General features: G+C 36.4%; 3 protein-coding genes across 4 annotated transcripts; 2 read left to right on the top strand and 1 right to left on the bottom strand.

Annotated features, from left to right (window-relative positions):
* The first annotated feature begins 1,194 nt into the window (after nucleotides 1-1,194).
* On the top strand, nucleotides 1,195-11,624 carry LOC132168234 (uncharacterized). Of its 2 annotated transcripts, none has more exons than XM_088513160.1 (2): nucleotides 1,195-1,309; nucleotides 11,094-11,624. In XM_088513160.1, the coding sequence occupies exons 1-2, from the start codon at nucleotides 1,265-1,267 to the stop codon at nucleotides 11,622-11,624; spliced, it is 576 nt and encodes a 191-aa protein (XP_088369286.1). In that variant the 5' UTR covers nucleotides 1,195-1,264. The 2 variants fall into 2 exon arrangements, with proteins under 2 accessions (XP_088369286.1, XP_059435343.2); XM_059579360.2 differs by lacking the exon at nucleotides 1,195-1,309 and adding an exon at nucleotides 10,783-10,843.
* Nucleotides 3,645-5,048, bottom strand: LOC132163232 (BURP domain-containing protein BNM2A). Its single transcript, XM_059573442.2, has 3 exons — nucleotides 4,999-5,048; nucleotides 4,784-4,895; nucleotides 3,645-4,604 (listed from the first exon to the last, which is right to left on the bottom strand). Exons 2-3 carry the CDS (start codon nucleotides 4,853-4,855, stop codon nucleotides 3,759-3,761), a joined length of 918 nt encoding a protein of 305 aa, XP_059429425.1. The 5' UTR covers nucleotides 4,856-4,895; nucleotides 4,999-5,048; the 3' UTR covers nucleotides 3,645-3,758.
* Nucleotides 11,625-15,262: 3,638 nt separating the features above from the next.
* On the top strand, nucleotides 15,263-21,581 carry CHB3 (DNA-binding family protein). Its single transcript, XM_059598238.2, has 7 exons — nucleotides 15,263-15,738; nucleotides 16,551-17,077; nucleotides 18,058-18,720; nucleotides 19,069-19,235; nucleotides 19,334-20,136; nucleotides 20,532-20,722; nucleotides 20,811-21,581. The coding sequence occupies exons 1-7, from the start codon at nucleotides 15,303-15,305 to the stop codon at nucleotides 21,183-21,185; spliced, it is 3,162 nt and encodes a 1,053-aa protein (XP_059454221.2). The 5' UTR covers nucleotides 15,263-15,302; the 3' UTR covers nucleotides 21,186-21,581.
* The last annotated feature ends 28 nt before the right edge of the window (nucleotides 21,582-21,609 follow it).

The raw sequence follows: 21,609 nt of genomic DNA, 5'->3' as shown, positions 1-21,609 counted from the left end.
CATCAGGAAGACACCCTAATTTTGCCTTGGTTGTGTTATGCTACCAGATTGGGTTGTTTAATATATATATATATAAAGACAATAAAAAAAGGGTAAAAGGGTAAAAGGTGACCAGAGCATGACGGGAGCTCTCTCTGTATAAAATTTATTTATGGGCGTCGTGCGTTCATACCACTTCTGATAAGAATAAGATCCTTATTAATTATCCTACAAAATTAAAAAAATTACATTGACGAATTAAGGCTAACTCTAGAATAGATCCCCACGTAGCTAGTTGCCTACTAAAAACATTAAAATAATTGTTACAATATCAATATTAATGGGAATTAATGAGCAGTAGTTGCACGCACTTTCCCTTTGAAATTAGTTAAGATTGATTTTAAAAATGAATTATGCCAACAAACAATATATAAGACAATTGTTTTTCCTTTATTTTTTTATTTTTTTATTTAAAAAAAATCACTACTTATATTAAAAGTTTAAGACGCTAATAAAAAATAGTTAATTTAATTAATTATTTAATTGATATTCTAGCACCCATCTTTCATAAACTCAAATTCTTCTTCAATAAGTGATACCCAACACATAAAATATTTAACTAAAATTTAGAGTAAATTATAGAGTCGGGTTCAAATTTGTCACCTATTGTTCACATATTATGTAAACAGTAAAATCATTATTTATCATAAAAATTTAAACTAATTTTTTTTTTTACCTCTATGCATTATATTCTCCCTGCTGGCAAGGCTTGAGCCTATGATTAATAAGTCCCCAAAAGAAATTAACTAGCAAACGAAATCCCAGCAAGCTATCATCTTTAATTAGCTCAAATACACTTCTAGATTTCGAGCTGCCCATTTCTCCAATCGTGGACCATCTCACCGTCCATGACATCATCCATGTGAATATGTTCAAGCTCTAAAATATATGTATTTATCTGCGTGTGTTTTAAGCGATTTTTCATATATTATGAGTTAAGAAAAAAAAAAAACTTAAAACACGTAAATTATGTTAGCAAATATACACGAAATGAAACATGATAAATAGGTGCGAAGAGTAGCGTTACTCAAAAGCAACCTAACCCGTGACTTTATTGAGACGAATTTTCTTTGTTAGAAATTGGGTGTATTAAAATATTACAATTTGGAGACGTTTCTTTCTTGAAAATCAGCCTATAAAGGTATCTGTCTGAGGCTGATGAGCAGAGGCTGCAGAGCATTCAAAAGTAACAAATCTAAGCATCTGCCAAAAAGAGACCCAAGATATGAAATCTATCTTGGCTTCCTGCATTCTCCTTTATCTTTTCTTGGTGAGCTTTCCATAACTAGCACCACCATGCAACTTTAATCTCATCTTTTACCACTGTTTATATTATTTTAATTGCAATTTGTCTTCACCCTTAACAGTTATATTCAAATTGCAAGTTAATTAGAACACATCCAACCAAATAATGAATTGGATTATTGAGTTTCTCATAAACATATAGCTAGAATTCTTCTTTTCTTCTGCTATAATTTTTTTTGTGAGTGCATTCTTCTTCTTTTCTTCTGCTAACTTTGTCTTCTTCACTCCAGTTTGTGAACCTCAACGATGCCAGAAAAGACCAAGGAGACTACTGGAAAATCATAATGAAAGACCAACCAATACCAGAAGCAATCAAAGGCCTTTTTCATGGAGATCCACTATATCCGGCTGATGCAAGGCAAAAGGACCGTTTTGTTAAAGATTTTGATGTTACCCCTAATGCTATTATATATCATTCCCATATGAAGCCTAAAGAAGAGAAGCCTCATGCCAAGTACTTTGAACAAAAGCAAGATATAGAGCTGCTGGGCTGAAGATTTGCCAAAAGTGTGAAGCAGAAGAAGGCTGATGTTTGTACAATTTCATGCAGTGTGTGATGATCAGTGGTTGAAGTTTTGTTTTAGAGGAGAATGATTGGTACTGTACGAATCTTAATATTGATAATAGTATCTATTTTGGCTTTTCCAAATCTGTAGAAAAGCTGTATGAATCCTGAATATAGCTTAATGAAATATTATAAGCATGTTTCCAGTTAAAACTTTTGCTCGTAAGTCTTTGTGCTTAGAAATTTGCAGACATAATTTGGATGACCCCTATATTGTATATACCATACAAATAACTAGAACAGAATTTTCAGGCTTCAGTTTCTTTCTAAGCATATGGAAATTTGGAGAAAATTGAGAAGTTTTGCAGTCTAGATTAGCAAATTGATAATCATGAAACCAAGCGGACCACTTGATGCGGCACAGCTAGGCTTTGGTACCAACGGATGCAGCGTGGCGTAATGAGAAGTTGAATCCGCACACACTAGACTTCACAACTTTTCTATAAATTTTAAAAAAGCTCTTAAGAATTGTAGGAAATAAGACAAAAACTCAAACGAGAATAATTTTTATTGATAAAACTGAAAAACTCAAACTACTCTTTACTGAAATAATCGCAAATTTATCGAGCGAAGTCCGAGCGAGAGTCGAGTGAAGTTTATGTCCCACGATTGAAAATTCTGATACAATTTCGCTCTAGCAAGAGTCAAGCGAGATTTTTGCACCAATTCTTTTAAATTCTATTGACATTGTAATTGAAAATTTTTCGTGAAATATAAAATTGTAGTCAAACTCCACCTTGATATCGAAGTTTTCCTTCATCTGATATCACGTGGGGCAGAAACTTCGCAGAAGTTCCCTTAAGATACAAACACACGGCTCTGTTTTTTTATATTAACCAAAACTGCTCTGTTTTTGATATGAACCAAAACGGCTCTGTTTGAATTTCCTTGGTGTCCAATCGTGATGATACACTCTTACACAACAAACGTTACAAAACCTGCAAACTTCAACACATCAAACGTGTTCTCTTGCAAACGTGTTCTGTTGCAACAGAAATGAACAGCATTGCCTCTTAATGATCAGCACGTAATCATGGAACAGCCTTCACTTGATTAATGTTGTCAAGTTTTGTAACGTTTGTTGGCTTAGGTGCCACTATTCCTTTTACTCTTGGATTGGTTTTATGTGAAATAGTGGATGCCAGGATGAAAATGCCAAGAAAAACCTAGAAAGACTTATGGTTCTTGCATGTTACATACTTTATATGATTACTTGGCAAAAAATTTGTTGTGAACAGGGCACCCATTTTCATTTGTTGGATAAGGTTTACAAAGATTATTATTGATTAATACCAAATTCAAACTCAGATATGTGCTTTTTTTAGGCCCCAAGTATATATAAGAGCCTACTAGTTTGCCCCTTTTTGTAGTGATCCCTATTTGCATTTAGAAAATTCCTCAAACTTAATTTAAAGAAAAACTGTCACAAAAAATGTTAAACTACCAATTATCCTAAAAGTTTAATGGTAGTTTTATATGGTATCAGAGTCACGAGTCCTGGATCGAACCCTAGCTCTATCAATTCACTTTCATTTAAATTAAATATTCCAATTGTTGGACCTTACCTATTAAAAGGGAGTTTGAACCCATACGTGAATGAGAGTGTTAAAGTAATGATTAGGTGATTAAATTTACCTTTTCCTATCAACTTAAACTTTTGGGATAAATGGTAGTTTAACAAAAAAAAAAACGGAAAACAAAGAAGCATAAACAATCCTATCATATTGATATCCAGCAACACCACATTCTTCATTGATACACTGCAAACTACAAAAATATTTACATAAATTTCATGAAACGACATTTATTAGAACAGAAACTTCAACGATTACATTGCAATACATAATTACTAAATGGACAGAGTTGTTGGAACCCACACAAGGTTATCTGCTGGGAAGAAATGGCACACGCTGGAGGTCCCTGGCAGAACCCCAAGCACACGAAAGGAGACATGATCAGGGCTCCACTGAGAGGTATCCGTGTGGCAAACAGCAATGGCTTCCACCCTATCTCCATTCTCACCGCCAAGAGTAACCTTAAACACCTTGTTCTGACTTTCTTGGCTGTGACAGTAGAAAATTGCATAAGGGTAGGGCATGGTATGACATGATACCATCTTGGGAGCTGAAATCTCCCCAGGAATTTTCAGGATGGTGTAGTTCTGGAAAAGGGTGGTTGATTTTGTGAGGTGGGAAGTGGTTAGAACTTGGAAATCATGGTGCTCATGAAATCTCCCCAGTACTGCAGCAGCAAAATCAAGCATGGATTCCATGGAGGTGGCACATAATTTTGTCTCCCCTTTGATGGGTTCACTCTCACAATGTCTTAGTGTATCTTCTATGGCTTTGGCTTGGGGAGAGTCTGGGGAGAAAGAGAAGAATTCAAGAAGGTGTGGGAGTTGTTTTAGTGAGAAGGGAATTGAGTCAGCTTCTTCTCTAGGCAAAAAGTGAGGAGAAGTTGCAGGATCTCTCTTTGGGAAATAGATGGGCATTGTTTTTCCTACCTTTAGATCCTCCATGGTGAAGAAGATCATTGAGGAAGGGTCCATGTGGTCCATGTGATCCATGTGGGATGAAGGATGACCATGAACATGGCCTTGCTTAGCAGGATCATCATATAATCTTATATGATCTAGAAGCTGATCTTCATGGTGTTTGTTGGTCAATTCCCTGGCTCCATGACTTCCATGAGCAAACTGCAGAAAGTTTAGAAACATAAACTGGGAACTGATGACAAAATCCTAAGAAAAAACTTTAAAAAGTCTGAAAATTTCTTCACAAGTTTGATGAATTTCTGATCATTCTTTCCTTTGTTTAAGAATTTAAAAGGCCAAAAAGAAATTTGAAGTGCTTTAATATATACACACACAATAACCTGGATGACATGCAGATTGCAAGCGATTAAAATATGAAGGAAGAGGCTCCAAGATGAGAGTCCAAAACCCATCTTTCTTCTTTGGTAGAAAATCTCCAATTTTGTTTCTTTCCTATTGACAGAGAACAGAGGCATCAAATAAAAAGTAAGAACAAATAGCATATATCATGAAAATAGAAGGGCAAATTCGTAAAACTCCTTAAACTATATCCAACCTTCCTCAAAACCAACAAAAGAGAAAAAGAAAGGAGGAGATAGGTGTCCTTGCTAGGCTGAAACCAAGTTAAAGGTCATAGAGGCGTTACTCAATTTTTACTGATGAAGTATATATCTAATCAAATGTCAGCCAGAGTATAATATTTATTTCAATTAACATGTGCTCTTAACGCATGCGATTCTTATATACATTTCTAATAAAGTATGTTGATATACCCAACCACCAGGCAAAGAATTCATAAGACTCGTCCACAACGACACGACAGCTGAACCACCAATTGCTGAAGGGCTCTTTAGGCCCGCTATGACAGCTAAACTACCAATTGCCGAAGGGCCCTTGAGGCTCGCCTATCAAAGAGTTTGCCATCTTATCAAGGACATCAGGGCCAGCGGGTCAAGAAGAAGCCCATCGACCAGGCCCGAAGACCTATCCTTGCTAGATTGAAACCAAGTTCGGAAACCTCCCCCAATATTTTCAGAGGAAATCATCAACAAAATTTGAGTGGAAGTTCCCAATGCCCTACCAAATAAAGGTGGAGCAATGAGCCTATATAAGGAGATGAGGACCTTTCACTATGTACGCATTTCTATTCTCTTACTTAGACTTTGTCAATGCACTTCATCTTCTACCTTCGCTAACTTAAGCATCAAAGGTGGTTCCGCCAAACATTCGATGGACCTCTCTAACGTTATGTCTTCTTTTTATCCTTCCCTTTTGGTACTTTTAGCGTGTGGTTACTAAACAAACATATGTAATTTGGAACACATTATTTATTATTATTATTATTTTGAATAGAAAAAATTGCCAAAAGGGACAGTTTTAGCATAGAAATCTTTAAGACCCAAAAAAAAAAAAAAAAAAAAAAAAAAAAACAGAGCTGAAGGAAGGCCCACTAAAGCTTTGGATTGCCAAAGAATGGCCTCGTACAGTGCAGCCCATGATTTGTTCTAACCTCAAGAAATTTGATTCTTTATTATTATTATTAGTTTTTACATGAATTTGATTCTTGATTAATCTTGCTTAATTACAACAACAACAAACAAAATCTTGTTTGATCTATATGGATTGGCACGTGTCAGCAACTCAGCCTGCCACATGAGAGCATTCCATGAGTTTAATTTATACGCTAGAAAACACAACAATTATTGTATGGTTTTTCCAGCCAATCATCCTAAGCAAAAATACTTTCTAGCAAATTTTATAAGCCAAGGTGGTGGCCTGTCCTAATACGTCTTTGAAGAAGGGTCCCCAATTGTCAATTTTGGGATCTCCAAGATCCACTTTTGCTTTATTAATTGTCCACCTTTGTCTGTTTGTCATATGATTCTTGATTGTCTAGTGTCTACCTTTGTCATACGATTCTTGATTGCCTTCACAAAATGCCACTTTCTGATTCTTGATTGTCTTCACAAAATACCACTTTCTTTTTCTTTTTTTTATTTTAACCCTAAAATCAAAAGATATCAAACATATTAAGTTGTCAGATTAATTTATTTTATGATCAAGATTTTGTTTGATTGCATCTAACGTTACACATAATATCACGTTATTTAGAATTTTAAATGACATCACGTGATATATAAAATTAAATCAAACTTATTTCAAATTATGAAATGAAATCATCTTCGTCCCCTTCAAAAGCGTGTGGATCAAGTCTTCGATGACGAGGGACATCACTCATTTAGACTAGGGCTAGACCCAACTTTGATTATACCAACACTATATATGAACTTAACATATTGCATAATTCATTTAAAAAAAAAAAAAAAAAAATCATTGTGTTTGGTCTCTATCGATTGGCATCATGTCACCATCTCTCTAGAAGACATATTGTGAGTTTTACTTTTATATGCTAGAAAACAAAGTATTTACTGCATGGCTTTTCTAGGCACCCCACATGGGAAAATCCTCTAGCTAATTTTATAAGTCATCAGGAGGGTGGCCAGTCGTAATTTGGGCCCCAATCACCGAAATTTGGAATTTAAAACATTAACTTTTGCATTATTAATTGTCCACATGAATCATATGGTTCTTGGTTGTCTAATTTTTCTTCACTAAATGCCACTTCTGTGTTTTTTAATTCTAAAAGAGCCCCTTTACGAAGTAGCCTTACTTAATGTTACCGTTAATAACTATAATTAGTATCACTAAGAAGTATTATAGTGTCACTAAAACTATTGAACTTGATTGTAGCATGGATGAAAGATGTACGGGAGATGATAAAATAGCATGTCTTTATAGCTTATCTCAGTTGTTCATTTTAAATGCACGATTTAGGTTATAACAATAAATAAATAAATAAAAAGTTGTACGTTGAGGGTAGTTTAGGGTGGCTAAATGAACCCCTTAGCCAAAAGAAATGGCCGATGGCCAACTTGAGAGTGGTTCGACTTGCCTCCTACGGATGATTTGAGAGTGGCAGAACTACTCTCTAACATAACATTTTTTTTTTTTTGTCACGATCGATCTAGACCGTTCAAGCAATATCCTAAGTATTGCACCGGATTTTAATCCTGTACAAAAAATTGCCATAACCCTCTCTCTCGATAGCGGAATCTTGTTCTTCTATTTCTAATTATTAATATTCTTTTTTTTATTATATTTTGGCAAAGGTGAGCCGATCTTGTTTGATTCTCGGTCTCTGTCGATCATCATGCTGCTAACCACTGACAATAATAATACACCTCTCCCACCCCCCCAAAAAAAAGTAGCACTTAGTGGAACTTTTGTGTAATATATATTACTCAATAATTTAGTATAAAATTTTATTATATATATATATATATATATATATATATATATATGTCATGCATGTTAAATTTCACATTAATATATAGGATATCGTTTTCTATCTCATCCAAAACCCATATGCTTGATAGATTTCTTAATATTATAAAAAGTTACTTTTCAAATTTTTTTGGATGAGATAGTTTTTACGCGTCTTGATATTCATTTAGTATACTGTAAGGTTTTGTGTTGAGTAATGCTCCTAAAGTTTATGTGTTTTTTAAAATCACCATTAAATTTTAGATGAATCATACTTGAATTTTGATCCAATGATGATTTTAAAAGCCACATCAACTTTAGGAGGATAAAAAGATGGTTCCTAATATTACTTTTTTGTATTAGTGTTGGCAAATCCCAATTATCAAAACATGGGGTTATTTGGGTTATAATTGATACTAGTTAAGTTAGAGTTGAGTTTGGTTCAAGAATTGCACTTTATAAAGCCTCGCTTGAGCGTGCAAGTTTAATGCAAAACCCGAAACTTCGTTAGAACTTTGCAAAATACTCGCTCGAGCAAACCCAACAAAAGCCTCGACCTTCTCTCAAAAGTCACTTGAACGAGTTTGGGTGGATTTTGATTCTATTTTAGTTCATATTCCTTGTTTAAGCCTAACTGTGCCTGACCCATAAGTATTTGTCTCACACAACTTTTATGGTAAGAGAAAGGAATCGTACAAACCCTAGAAAGATAAAGGTTTTGAGCTTAAACTTTGTTGCTTTTCTCCTTATATTTAATCCACAGTAAAATCATTAATCATCTTTTGAGTGTTGGGGTTTGGCTAGAGTTATGGAGATCGAACAAGTTTGTTAGTTTGGCATTCTATATATTTGTAGTTTAGCAAATAATGTGTTGAACCCATCATTAGGTTAGTCATCATATATATATACATATATCAAAGCGATCCAACACACTTATAGAGTATTCAAAACCATAGTTTTTGATATTCTTAATCATAATAAATAATTAATTTTATTGGTCTGTGACTCTGTAGTAAATAACAGTTAATCAATTTAAAATTTAGTTTACACTATAGGTCGTCTATAGAGTACATCTATTGCCACGGTGGATTCAATAAACTATTGATTTATTATACAATTATCGAGCTATATATATCCATTAATGCAACTATTACAAGTAATGAGAGTGGCCCTATATATCAATATTCTACATTTTAATTAAAGAAATTTGTGTCCTTAATGAGGTAGATATTTGTATCCTTAATGAAGTTTATGAGCTATATTATATGACTGCATTATACAAGGAGACTATTTGATATTGAGTAAAATTTAGGGCTGGCTCAAGCCCTAGGCGAGTTAGGTCCTCGCCTAGGGCCCCCAATTTAATGAGGCCCAAAAAAAAAAAAAAAATTGGACAAAAAAACTTAATGCCCAAATTTTATTTTTTATTTTTTTCATAAAAACTTAAGGCCTTTGATAAGTAAGTAATATAAATAAGGCTTCAATTTAAAAATGCCCAAAAAAAAAATTCAAAAAAATTTAAGGCCCAATTTTTTTTTTTTTTAATAAGACCAAAAAAAAAATTTCATCAAAATTTAAGGCTTCAATTTAGTAAGGCCCCAATTAATAAGCCCAATATAAATTCTAGAAATAATTCAAGAAAAAAAAGAAGAAAAAAAAACTGATTTATTAATTATTATAAATGATGAGAATTTGGTGAGAATTCTCATCATTATTGTCCCCCAGAGGTAGCTCAATCGGCTAGAACCACACTTAATAAAGTGGAGGTCACTAGTTCGAATCCCCCTCCCCCCTCTTGTGCGGACATATCAAAAAAAATAAAAAAAAATAAAAAAAATATTATTGATTTATTTCCTATTTTATTATATAGGGATAGGCAACGGCCAAAAACATATACTCTATAGAATATAATGCTGGCTACCAGGGGCATTTTAAATACCACTCTCTGTCAGTCTGCCTCTCTACTTTCTAATCATAGAAAGTGCTCCAATCGACATATTAAATTATATATATATAAAAAAAAAAACTTGATTCTTTTCCAAATGCATGTATCGCTTATAGAATTTTATTGACAATACCTGTTACAGTTGCTTCTGCAGAAAGAAGTTTTTCAAAATTAAAATTGATAAAATCCTACCTAAGATCAACAATGTCACGAGAGATTAAATGAATTAACCATATTATCAATTGAAAAAAAGATGTTAGAAAATCTTGAATATGAAAACTTAATTAGTAATTTTGCATCTCAAAAAGCGAGAAGAATGATTTTTAAATAAAAATATAACATTAATATTAATTTTTTTTTTTTTTTTTACTTAAAAAAAAAAGGCCAAATTTCAAAGTTTCGCCTAAGGCCCCAAAATACACTGAGCCGACCCTATGAGTAATGATGCATATTATACTTCCATCCCGCCTCTATTTCACTAGATTGAGTGACAGTGCCCATCAGCTCTTAAACCAGCTCTTGTTAAAAAAAAAAATTAAGGACTGGTAAACACTACTACATCAGTCCAATTGAATAGAATGAGATGGTATAGTATTAAGCATTACTCATATTTGGACTACCAATTTGGACAACAAATGTGAAAGAACCACTAAAAGACCCATTTGTCCAAACCTGTAGGAAGACCGCAGTTCACACAAGTGAGTCTTATAAGTCCCATTTTCCCCCTCTCCCGCTTTGATTTTTTTTAAAAAAAGGTGAGTCTCATAACAGTTCTCTTACATTTACTCTCTGAATTGTTATAATTCAAGCAATAAAATTACAAGAAATCTCTATCCCTTCAACAGGGTCTGAATTTTAGAAAACAAAAACGATGACTCCACCATTAGCTATAAGTTATTAATAGACGAATAGTAGATAATTACTATAATAATTGAGTAGATTTCGTTCGATCCTGTGTTCCCCCAAAGTGAATGTTTAGGACACAATTCTCTTCGTATGTTATCTATAAATAGCAAGGGCCTATAGATCCTCCATGCACATAGAAAATTAAAGAAGTAAGAGTTTCGCAAATATGGCTATTAAAGATATGAATCCTCGTACTGCTTGGCTCACTCTTCTGTCACTTCTCCTGGTAAGACTATAAACATGTTGCTTTTATTGACTTTGAATTATGATTATTAGATTAGATAGTCTTGAAAGGCACTACAAGAAAAATGGATTGTTAATTAATGTCGGAAAAAATTCCCGCGTTGCTATTCGCGACGACGCATCAACAACGACCTTAATTTTTTTGGTTTTATTAGTTATGTCGTTATTAAAGACCAAAATTCTTGTAGCGAGGCCTCGTAATTTCTTACATTTCTTCTCTATTCTTGGAACAGCTTGCTATTTCCATAGAGTCAAGGAAAGATCCAGGAGAATATTGGACAAGTGTCATGAAAGATCAGCCAATGCCAGAAGCAATCCAAGGCCTTGTTCATAGGGATTCAACGCCATCTCAACCTACAAAGAATGTCAATTGTGATGACCCATCTATGGAGACAAGGAACAAGAACCAGCCTTTTGCTGAGGATTTTGAGCCAAGACCCAGTGTCACAGCCTATAACGATGATGATGTTGGCCAGGAAGAGAAGAAATTTGTTAAGGATTTCGAGCCAAGACCCAGTGTCACAGCCTATAACGATGATGATGTTGGCCAGGAAGAGAAGAAATTTGTTAAGGATTTTGAGCCAAGACCCAGTGTCACAGCCTATAACGATGATGATGTTGGCCAGGAAGAGAAGAAATTTGTTAAGGATTTTGAGCCAAGACCTAGTGTCACAGCCTATAACAATGATGATGTTGGCCAGGAAGAGAAGAAATTTGTTAAGGATTTTGAACCCAGACCAGATGCTACTGTTTATCGTGAGTAAAGGAGGAGGGTAAAATAAATATGCAATTTAAGGATTTTATGTAATTATGATATCATGCCAACTAAATAAGTAAAATAAGGGGCAAAAAAAAAAAAAAAAAAAAAAGAAGGAAGGAAGCTATGTAAAATTTGGGTGCAATGTAAAATTGCACAACTTTGGGTGCAATGTAAAATTTCTAAGTGTGTGATTATGACTAGGAAAAGTGTAGTGTGTGATGATGACTAAATAAAGGTTTTGTGATGGGTGTTTATCCTTTTCTGTTCCAATGTCTCTTCTGCAGCATCCTTTCTTTCTTTTTTACTTGTTCATATATTTGACCATATATGCATATTCTCTTTTGGGTTCGGCTTAAGGTCAGTATCAATTGGAACTGGATTTGTTGGGATTGAAATACTTGTCTTACAACAGAATACGAGAGGGGTCTAATTCTAACTAGAATTAGACTCAAGCCGAATCTATTTGTGCTAAGTTCATTACACTTAGTTCCTCATTTTCTTCACCATTACTATTTTATTATTATTTTTTAATTGCATTGTCATATACCTTTGTCCTATCCGTTTTATGGTTGCCCACATTTTTTAAATTGTTAGTACCATTTGAAAGAGAAAGATGAAAATAGTATTAGAGAAAAAAAGAAAACAAGTTTGCTTGCTCTTGTATAGAGCCTAGGTCATGTTTGGGTTTGTTAATGACAAAACCCTTTTCTAATACATCAGACTGGATAAGTTTGACAAATCCAGATTGAGAACTTGATTATCAATATGGTGAATGATCTCCCTAACAAAAGAGCAAAGCAAAGCAAAGTTGTGGCAAATTTTGATCAAATCACAATACTTAGACCAATATATGAATTCTTTAGATGGAAAAGAAATCTCTAGAAATTTTGCTATTCGAATTGCTGTGAGAGAGTTTCTACGGGGCAGGTAAATTCTATAAAGACTCTTTCACATTTACAACCTGAATTATATTATTGGGAATCCGGACTCGGTAATCTCCTATGGTGCAATCCTCCAAAAATTCATGTGGTGCTGATAATGGTGATACTGGATATAATTATATAAACCTAATGTCTCTTTTACAATGGCATGGAGGAAGACCAAATTGCCAATATCCGACTCGTTTACGGTTCTTTCCTTGCCCACTTGGAAATCAAGCTCATCTTGGGCCTTTTTTATAGCACATGACAGTTGTTCAACAAGAGAGATATTGCCCAAGTTAGGGTAACTGTGCTGGTGTCACTTCCTGCTGCAATGATACTCTACAAAGTGTAGTTTTTGTTAGAATAACATACTCTGATCCTAGTTTTTTTAGAGCTTAAGTCATGAGATCATAAGGCACATCAGGGAATGCAAACTTAAATGTTCTTTGATGTAAGAGAGATGGTGAAGAACAATGACGGAACTAGCAATCATAGTTTGGGGGGGCAAAAGTACAAAATAAAAAAATTTGTAGGGCATATTCTAATTTTGGGGAATCATGGGGGTTTGGGGGGCTGAAGCCCCAAGCCCCCATGTAGTTTCGCCCTTGGTGAAGAAGAGCTACGAATGAAGAGAGTGTATGATAATAAAAGACTTTTAAGGGTGGAATTGAGATTCAGTCTATCTATATTACTGACAATTTGGACAATCAATTTTTGAAAAGACCCTTATAGTACTCACTTACTCGAAAAGATGTTCGAGCAGCTCAAAACCTGTTAAGCAAGTAAGCTTCATCAGAAACCTAGCTTTCTTATATTAGCCTGCCTGGAGGTGTAAAAGAGCATAAGAAAATAGTTTACACAGATGGGTGGCGTAAATCATTTTATATCTTATGAAAGTTATTTTTGTTGGTAAATTTGGCTTGAGTGCCATAAAAAAATATTTAGATTTTATTTCTTTCCATTTCCCATTAAAAAGACTAGACATCATATAATGAGTTTTTTTATCAGCATGGAAGCCAAATCCAACCCTTTCTTGGTCAATGGAACAGGACCACTGAAGCAAAGCTCCAATGGCAGAATTGTTACCCAAGAAGTGAAAAAGGAGGAATGCGTACCAGAGATGTGGCTTTGTTGATGGTATCAGCATCGTAGCCTGAAAGGTGATTGCAATCAAGGACAGAAAGTCCGGCTTGTATGCCATTGTCTGCTGTACGGCCCTGAAAAAAGTTCGGCTTGTATGCCATTGTCTACTGTTTGGTCCTTTTAGACTCCGATCCAGAATTTGTTTTTTAATTTGTACTGCATTTACTTTTTGGCCTTGTTGGGGTGCTCACCCCTTTTGTGGTTAATTAGTCCGGTAACCTACTTTCCCTAATTTGATTGAAAAAAAAAAAAAAAAAAATCCAAGCAATATTTCAAGGCCTTGTTCATTTGGATTCATCGCCATCTCAACGTAAAATGAATGCCAATTGTCACACATATTATGGGGGCAAGGAACAAGATCCAGATTGTGGAGAATTTAGAGCAAAAAATTTAAGAAGCCTTTTGTTAAGGATTTTGAACCGAGACCGTATTTCTATTGTCTCACACACATATTTTATATTGACGATGATGTTGACTGCAATTTCAACGTCAAATTTATTGTGTTTTCCTTTATTCCGCCGCCAACACGCTGCCCCTCCATTCTCACCGGCCTCCTATACCACGAGCCGCCGCCTCCGCCACTCTTTGATGTCTCATGCAACGTATTTATGACTTCGTCTCTATCTACCTATAAAGACTTCCAAATCCAAATGTGGTATTCACCAAGTAATGTACCAATTTTTTTACATACTTCTCTTCTTGGTTCTCAAGTTTGCTTGATGTTAGAATATGTGCTGTTTCAAAAGATCCACCTCTCTTGATCAAATGAACAACCTCTTTCTTGATTAGAAGACCAAAAATCCAATTAGTCAGCTCATTCAAATGGTCAATTTTCAATATAATTTTTGTTGAATTGTTCCACCCAATTCTTTGTGCTTTCACTTTCCTTTTTTTTCCTTTTAGTACTTTCTTAGAAAAAATAAATAAATAATTATTTAGAGGATTTCGAACTCAGCTTACAATGATGAAGGTCCTAAAGAAGAAAAGGTCGAAATTGGTCAAGTCCATTAAGAAAATAACTCCCTTTCACATCAAGAAATCACATCCTTCTCTTGACAATTTTTCATTTTCGTAGTGATTAGTTATTTTTATCCAATCATAACTATGACAATTTTTGTAACTTTGAGGACCATCACTACTCGGTACTCACTAGTGTATGTTAGTAATTCTTTTTATTTTAATTCTTATATGCATTCCAGTTTATTTTTCAGTTGACAACTGTCGTAATTAACCGTTGTTTCGTAAATATCGATTGTTATTTGTTGTACACGTGTGATATTCAGTATCGCAATATATGTAACATCGATATTTGATCCCCAAAAATGAACGGTATAGATTAACGCTCCATCACTCAACATCCACCTAATCCCTGAAGCCGCAACAACTATCCTGCACCGCCGCTGCACACAAGCACAAAAGCTTTTTTCCTAGAATCATATTTGCTTTTTCCACCACAACGACCCCGCGATTACCAAATCAAATTCTTTCACTTTCCGTGGAAGAAGTAAAAACAATCCGGGCAGTGACTATCCACAGAAAAATGGTGTATATCGGACACTCGCACTGAAACCCATACCATACCCTCCAATCACAAACAGTAAGAACGACCCCTCGTAATGGAAGAGAAGCGCGGCGAAGCCGGGACTGCACCGGCAGTTGGCGCCGAATCTCCGGCTTCGGAGCCGTCCTCGTCCCGGCGCCGATCCGGGGCCCTTAAGAGAAAGAACAACAGCAACCTCGGGGCGTCGAACTCTTCATCCGCGCCGTCGAAACGACTCACGCGCGAGAAGGCCTCGCTCTCCCACCCTCCGATCCACAACGGGCCGTTGACCAGGGCTCGCCAGGGCCCCAACAACCTCGCCGCGTCAGCTCTAGCGCTGCAGGGGGGAGCCTCGGCCCCGGCGAAGAAGCTTAATGAGCAGGCGGCAGCGGCTGCGGCGGAGGAGCTGAGCAAGAAGAGCGAGATGGTAGCTTTGGAGGCTGCGATGGAAGCTGAGCTTGAGGCTATCAGATCTCGTGGCGCTAATGCTCACGTGGTTCCCAGTCATTGCGGTGAGTTTTGGTGTTCGAAACCCCAATTTGTTTACGTTTTCGGCAGGAATTTGTTGTTTGGATGCTGAGAAAAGTGAGGAAAAAGAAAAGAAAATGTAATTTCGAATTCAATTGTTAGTTTGGTTTTTCGAAATTGAAGAACGATAGCTTAAGTTAGTTACGAAGTTCCGGTTTGTCACACTTAGTTAAGTTGGGATTCGAATTATTCGGGTTCCAAATTAGGTCAAGCTTGTTGCCCTCTGTTTACTTTTTGATGCTTTTGTTTTCAATTGTTCTGAATTCTGAAAAGGAGAAGAATTTCACTTTAGCTGAGTCACACTGGTCTGCATTAGGCCAATTTGATTTCGGGTTTCTGTTTTCTTGGTTATCCAATAGTTTCAATTTCTTGGAAAGTTAAGAGAGCCTTAATGTTGGGAATTTGTTATGAAAATGCTTATGCAGGGTTCCTATTAGATAGTTTTGTAAACAGTTCCTTACACTCTGGTTGGCTGCCTAGAAATGTGGGGAAAGGAATGGAAAATGAAGTTCAGAATCTCATGTCTTCGTCTATGGTTTGGAGTCTCTGGATTTTGAAACAACTAAGTGTAGTTACTTTCTTTCTCTAGCGTGTATAGTTGTTCCTTTTTTCTTTCATTCTTCATCCAAGGATCTAAATGAAGGGTAAGTTTGCATATATGTTGAGATTTTGTTTTTTTAAAGCAGATTTAAGTTTTGATCATTTGAGGCAAAACAATTTTGTTTTTAATTATAGTATATTTCCTCCTTTTGTCTTTTTTTTTTTTTTTTTGAACAATCCTCCTTTTGTCTTTCAGGTTGGTTTTCATGGACAAAAGTTCATCCTCTTGAGGAGCGCACATTGCCTTCTTTCTTTAATGGGAAGTCTGAGGCCCGGACTCCTGATGTGTATATGGAGATACGAAATTGGATTACGAAGAAATTCCATTCAGATCCAAACACACAAATTGAATTGAAAGACATATCAGAGCTTGAAGTTGGAGACTTGGAAGCAAGGCAAGAGGTGATGGAATTTTTGGATCACTGGGGTTTGATTAATTTCCACCCTTTCCCACTAACAGATTCCGTTGTGCCCTGTGCTGACAATGATGGGGCAGCTAAAAGGGATTCCTTGGTTGAAAAACTCTTTCGCTTTGAAACGCCAGAATTGTGTCTGCCTGTTGTTCTGAAGACCAATCTGACAACTCCAGCTGTGCCATCTGGGTTTTTTCCAGAGTCTGCGATTGCTGAAGAGTTGGCAAGGGCTGAGGGGCCAGCAGTTGAGTACCACTGCAACTCTTGTTCAGCTGATTGCTCTCGCAAGCGCTACCATTGCCAGAAGCAGGTTCGTTGTTCCATAAAAGTTGTGTCTTTGAAAAATTATATCATGTGGTATGTTAATCATGGTGGAAACAATTTGCTGTACTCAATCTTCATTTGTTTTTGAGTTCCCATTCTGCGCAATGCTGCCTTAACTTGCTATCTACTTGAGTTGAGATGTATTTTCGAATGTCCAGAATCTCTCTATATTTGCTTTGCTTGAGTTGGATTGATGCTTTGAATACATCTTCCATCATTTTCAATAGTTTTTAAAATATAATTCTACTTCTTAAGGAGTTGAATTATAAACAAAAGTCAATTTATCCTACTCTCTTGTAAATCCAAGAGATCCCCAACAATTTTGACTATCCCAACTTTTAGGAGGCGTAGAATTAAAAAGGCCTGGGTAATAAGAACTGGATAAGGTCTTGCACCATCTGTGAATTCATTTATACCTGATGTAATCCTGTGCATCTGCTACTTTAGCAATGTTAGAACAGTTAGGTTTGAGTCATTAGGGTTTTGGGGGTACCATGTTAAGATTTGTAGGAGGGGAGTTTGAGAGGGAGAAGAGGATGAAGGAGGTTAGTGCCTCTTGTTCATTCAACCTTTTTGACCTAATACAAACAACCAAATATATAGGCTAAACCCTACTGACACAAAGACCAAACTACCCTTGAAACCCTAATGACTCAAACCCTAATATCTCTTCTAACACTCCCCCTCAAGCTGGAGCATATACATCATATGAATCCAGCTTGGAAGATACAAGCAAATGAAAAAACAACTAAAACTACTAGAAAAACATACTCTAACAAGCAATAAAGCAGTGGACAATGTAATTCCATATATAATGAGTTTCATGTAATGGTAAAACAAAAAAAAAATTATTCCTCTGTTTGATGAAGAAAGATTCGATGACTTCTCATGTATTTATTTATTTCCACTAATCATAGTTTCCATATGATGTCAACTCTACTTATTGATCACATTCATCCTTGACAGGCAGATTTCGATCTATGTACTGAATGCTTTAATAATGGAAAATTCGGTTCTGGTATGAAATCATTGGATTTTATTCTCATGGAACCTGCTGAAGCTCCTGGGTTAAGCAGTGGGAAATGGACAGATCAGGAGACACTCCTTCTCCTTGAAGCACTGGAACTTTATAAAGAAAACTGGAATGAGATAGCAGAACATGTTGCCACAAAGACAAAAGCGCAATGTATATTGCATTTTCTTCAAATGCCAATTGAGGATACATTCCTTGATTCTGATGTTGATATTGATGCCAGTTCCAAAGAAAATGCAGACCCAGCTTTCACCAATAATGATTCATCTGTCCCTAAAGATGCCCCCGAATCAAAGGAAATTAAGACTGGTGCTAGCGAGGGTCAGCCTCTGACTTCCCCAATGGAAACTTCAAATACAGAAGATACAAGTGAAGTGAAGGTTGGTGAGGAATCAAGGCCGCAAGATGCAAGTGAAGTAAAAGTTGATCAGGAAACTTTGGGACCAGAAGAGACCAGTGAAGTGAAAGGTGATCAGGATGTGGGTGAAAACTGGGCACTAAAGGCTCTTAGAGAAGCATTTGAAGCTGTTGGTTATCCTCCAGCACCTGATAACCAACTTTCGTTTGCTGAAGTGGGAAACCCTGCCATGGCATTGGTAAGTTGAATGGTTATCTGGAAAAAGTTAAAGCCAATCTCTTAGGGTGTATTTGGAGGGCATTGCAGTGATTTATAAGTAATCTATCGGGTCTACAACTCATGGAAATGATCTCATCGTACTACCCAAATTTTGATATTAACACATTTAAGTACTTTTTAGAACATAATTAAATGAAATAATTCCAATATGATGTCCAAAATTATACATATAGAATTATATGTGTATGTACTGAATGTTTTGATGCCTGGAGGCTTTATGTCTCACATCTCAATGAGTAAAACATACCAGTCATGCTTTAGCCTTCCGGAACTCTTGTTATAGTACGCTCGTTGCTCTCTTTTACAGGCAGTTTTCCTGGCACGACTGGTAGGACCTGATGTTGCGTTTGCTTCAGCTCACAGTTCATTAAAATCCATATCTGGCAGTTCTCCTGGCATTCAGCTGGCTGCTAGACACTGTGTTCTTTTGGAAGATCCACCAGAAGACAAGAAAGAAGCGATTGGTTCTGAGAGGTATTTTACTTTATGTGAAACTTATATTTCTTTGGAAGTTTCCGAGTATGTTCTGATGTCATTGAGATATTTGCTGTGTTGCTTGAAATTGTTCACAGGGATGCTCAGGAAGATCAAAACCTGGAAGGCAGAAATGAGAAAGGGGATAATTCTCCGTCAGTGTTGGATGACGGAGATTTATCTAATGGCCACAATAAGGAGAAAATTAAAGATTGTGCTCCTGAAGAAACTGAGAATGGTGAATCCACAGGGATACCACATGCTGCAAAGGAACAAGATGTTAAAGCTTCTTGTGAGGAAGTTGGACGACATAATTTGGATGATACAAGCAATTCAGATTTTCCAAAAGACCACCCACAAAGTACTATGAAGGAATCAGACAACTTAACATCCAAGGTGGAGCTTCCACCAAGTTCTGGGGAGGAGCCACGAGAGAGAACTTCAGTAGGAGAGCCTTCTCAACCTGCAGAGGTACTAAAAGATGTACATACAGTTTCTGATGCTCCATCAGCCGAAAAGAATGAGCTTCAGGAACCAGTTCCATCAGATTCAGTGAAAGAGCCACCACAACCTACAGAGGCACCAAGGGACGCAGATATGTTGTCTGATTCTCTGCCCTTAGAAAAGAATGGGCCAGATCAACCATTGACAACCAGTTCAGTTGGAAAGCCAACCCAACCTACTGAGGCATCAACGGATGTAGATATGGTGTCAGATTCTCTGCCATCCGAAAAGAATGAGCCTCAGCAACCAGTTACAAAAAAATCAGTGGAAGAGCCCTCTCAAACTACAGAGGCACCAAAGGACGTAGTTATGGTGTCTGATTCTCTGCCATCCGAAAAGAGTGAGTCTCAGCAACCAGTTACAACAATTTCAGTGGTCGACAATGGAGCAAGTAAAGGTCTCCCTCTCTCTCTCTCTCTCTCTCTCTCTCTGTGGTATTATTGTCAATGACACAAGTTAGTTTTGAGTGGGATGAAATGGTAGGATGGAGAAAATGTATGCAAGATAATGGTGTGAGCGTAACATGATTTTTGGAAGTTCATCAGGAATTTTTTTGAAATTTTGCAAATATATTCAAATGCATGATAGTTTATAATTGAGTTGTTGGATATGTGTTATTAAATTGACTTGCAAGATAAAAGGTCTCCTGTATTAAATATTGAAGGATTTTATCACCCAGGCAAGCTTTGACTGCACGATGATGAATTAGTATTTCTGTCAGTTTGCAAAACAAATTATGGTTGCATATGTGATATTATGACTTTATATCCTAATTTGTTGTTTTCTTTTCAGGTGAGGACCAAATTGAAGATGGTAAAATAGTCAAACCTGACATTATAGAGAGGAAAACTGAGAACAAATTTGATAAAGTAAAGCGTGCTGCAATTACTGCACTTTCAGCAGCAGCAGTAAAGGCAAAAGTTCTTGCAGACCAGGAAGAAGACCAAATCCGACAACTTGCTGCATTTTTGATAGAAAAGCAGGTAATCTCACAGCCAAACAAGCTCTCATTTGTGCAGTGTATTGTTGATTTTCGGAGTTTGACTTTATGGTGTTTTCCATTTGTTGCAGTTGCATAAGTTGGAAACCAAGTTAGCTTTCTTTAACGAGATGGAACATGTAGTGATGAGGGTAAGGGAGCAATTGGACAGGTCAAGGCAGAGGCTTTACCATGAGCGGGCGCAGATAATTGCTGCCCGACTTGGTGCACCAGCTTCCTCATCTAGAGCAATGCCGCCTTCATTGCCAACCAACAGAATTGCCACAAATTTTGCAAACTCAGTTGGAAGGATCCCAATGAGTATGACTTCCCAAAGGCCACCAATTTTAAGACCCATGGGGACAGTGACTTCTAGTCCTTCAAACCCATTTGCATCCAATACAGCGGCCGGAAGTTCAGTTCGGCCACCCAGCCAGGACAATCTTTCTTCAGTTGGGACAAAGTAGACTTTGAGGACATATGATAGATTTTTCATTCATTCTTATCCCCTTCTAATGCATTAGCAGCTTTACCAAGTGAGTACACATTTTTGTTATTGCTATTAAACTTGGTGAAGATATGGTTAGCTGAATACAACTTGAGAAGATTGTAGCTGGTTCACATGAGTTAAGGGCTTGGTGTTCTGAGAGTTTTTCACTGAGCCAATTTGCTCTGATTAGTGATAAGAAATGAAAGGATAGAGAAAACGCCATGAGCGCATGGGACTTTTAGAGTAAGATTTGTAGGGTTGTGCTTGCAGAAGCAGTTTACGCAATTTGGAAGGAGAGAAATAGAAATGTTTTTATTGTTCTACATGACATCATGTATTGGATCTGAGTTAGGTTGTGATATCCTTTATGATCTTCTGCCTTCTCTTCTCACTGGAGTAGT

Source organism: Corylus avellana, chromosome 2 (assembly GCF_965113065.1).
Source record: "Corylus avellana chromosome 2, dhCorAvel1.hap1.2, whole genome shotgun sequence".
NCBI lineage: Eukaryota > Viridiplantae > Streptophyta > Magnoliopsida > Fagales > Betulaceae > Corylus > Corylus avellana.
This window is presented reverse-complemented; position numbering and strand designations above follow the sequence as displayed.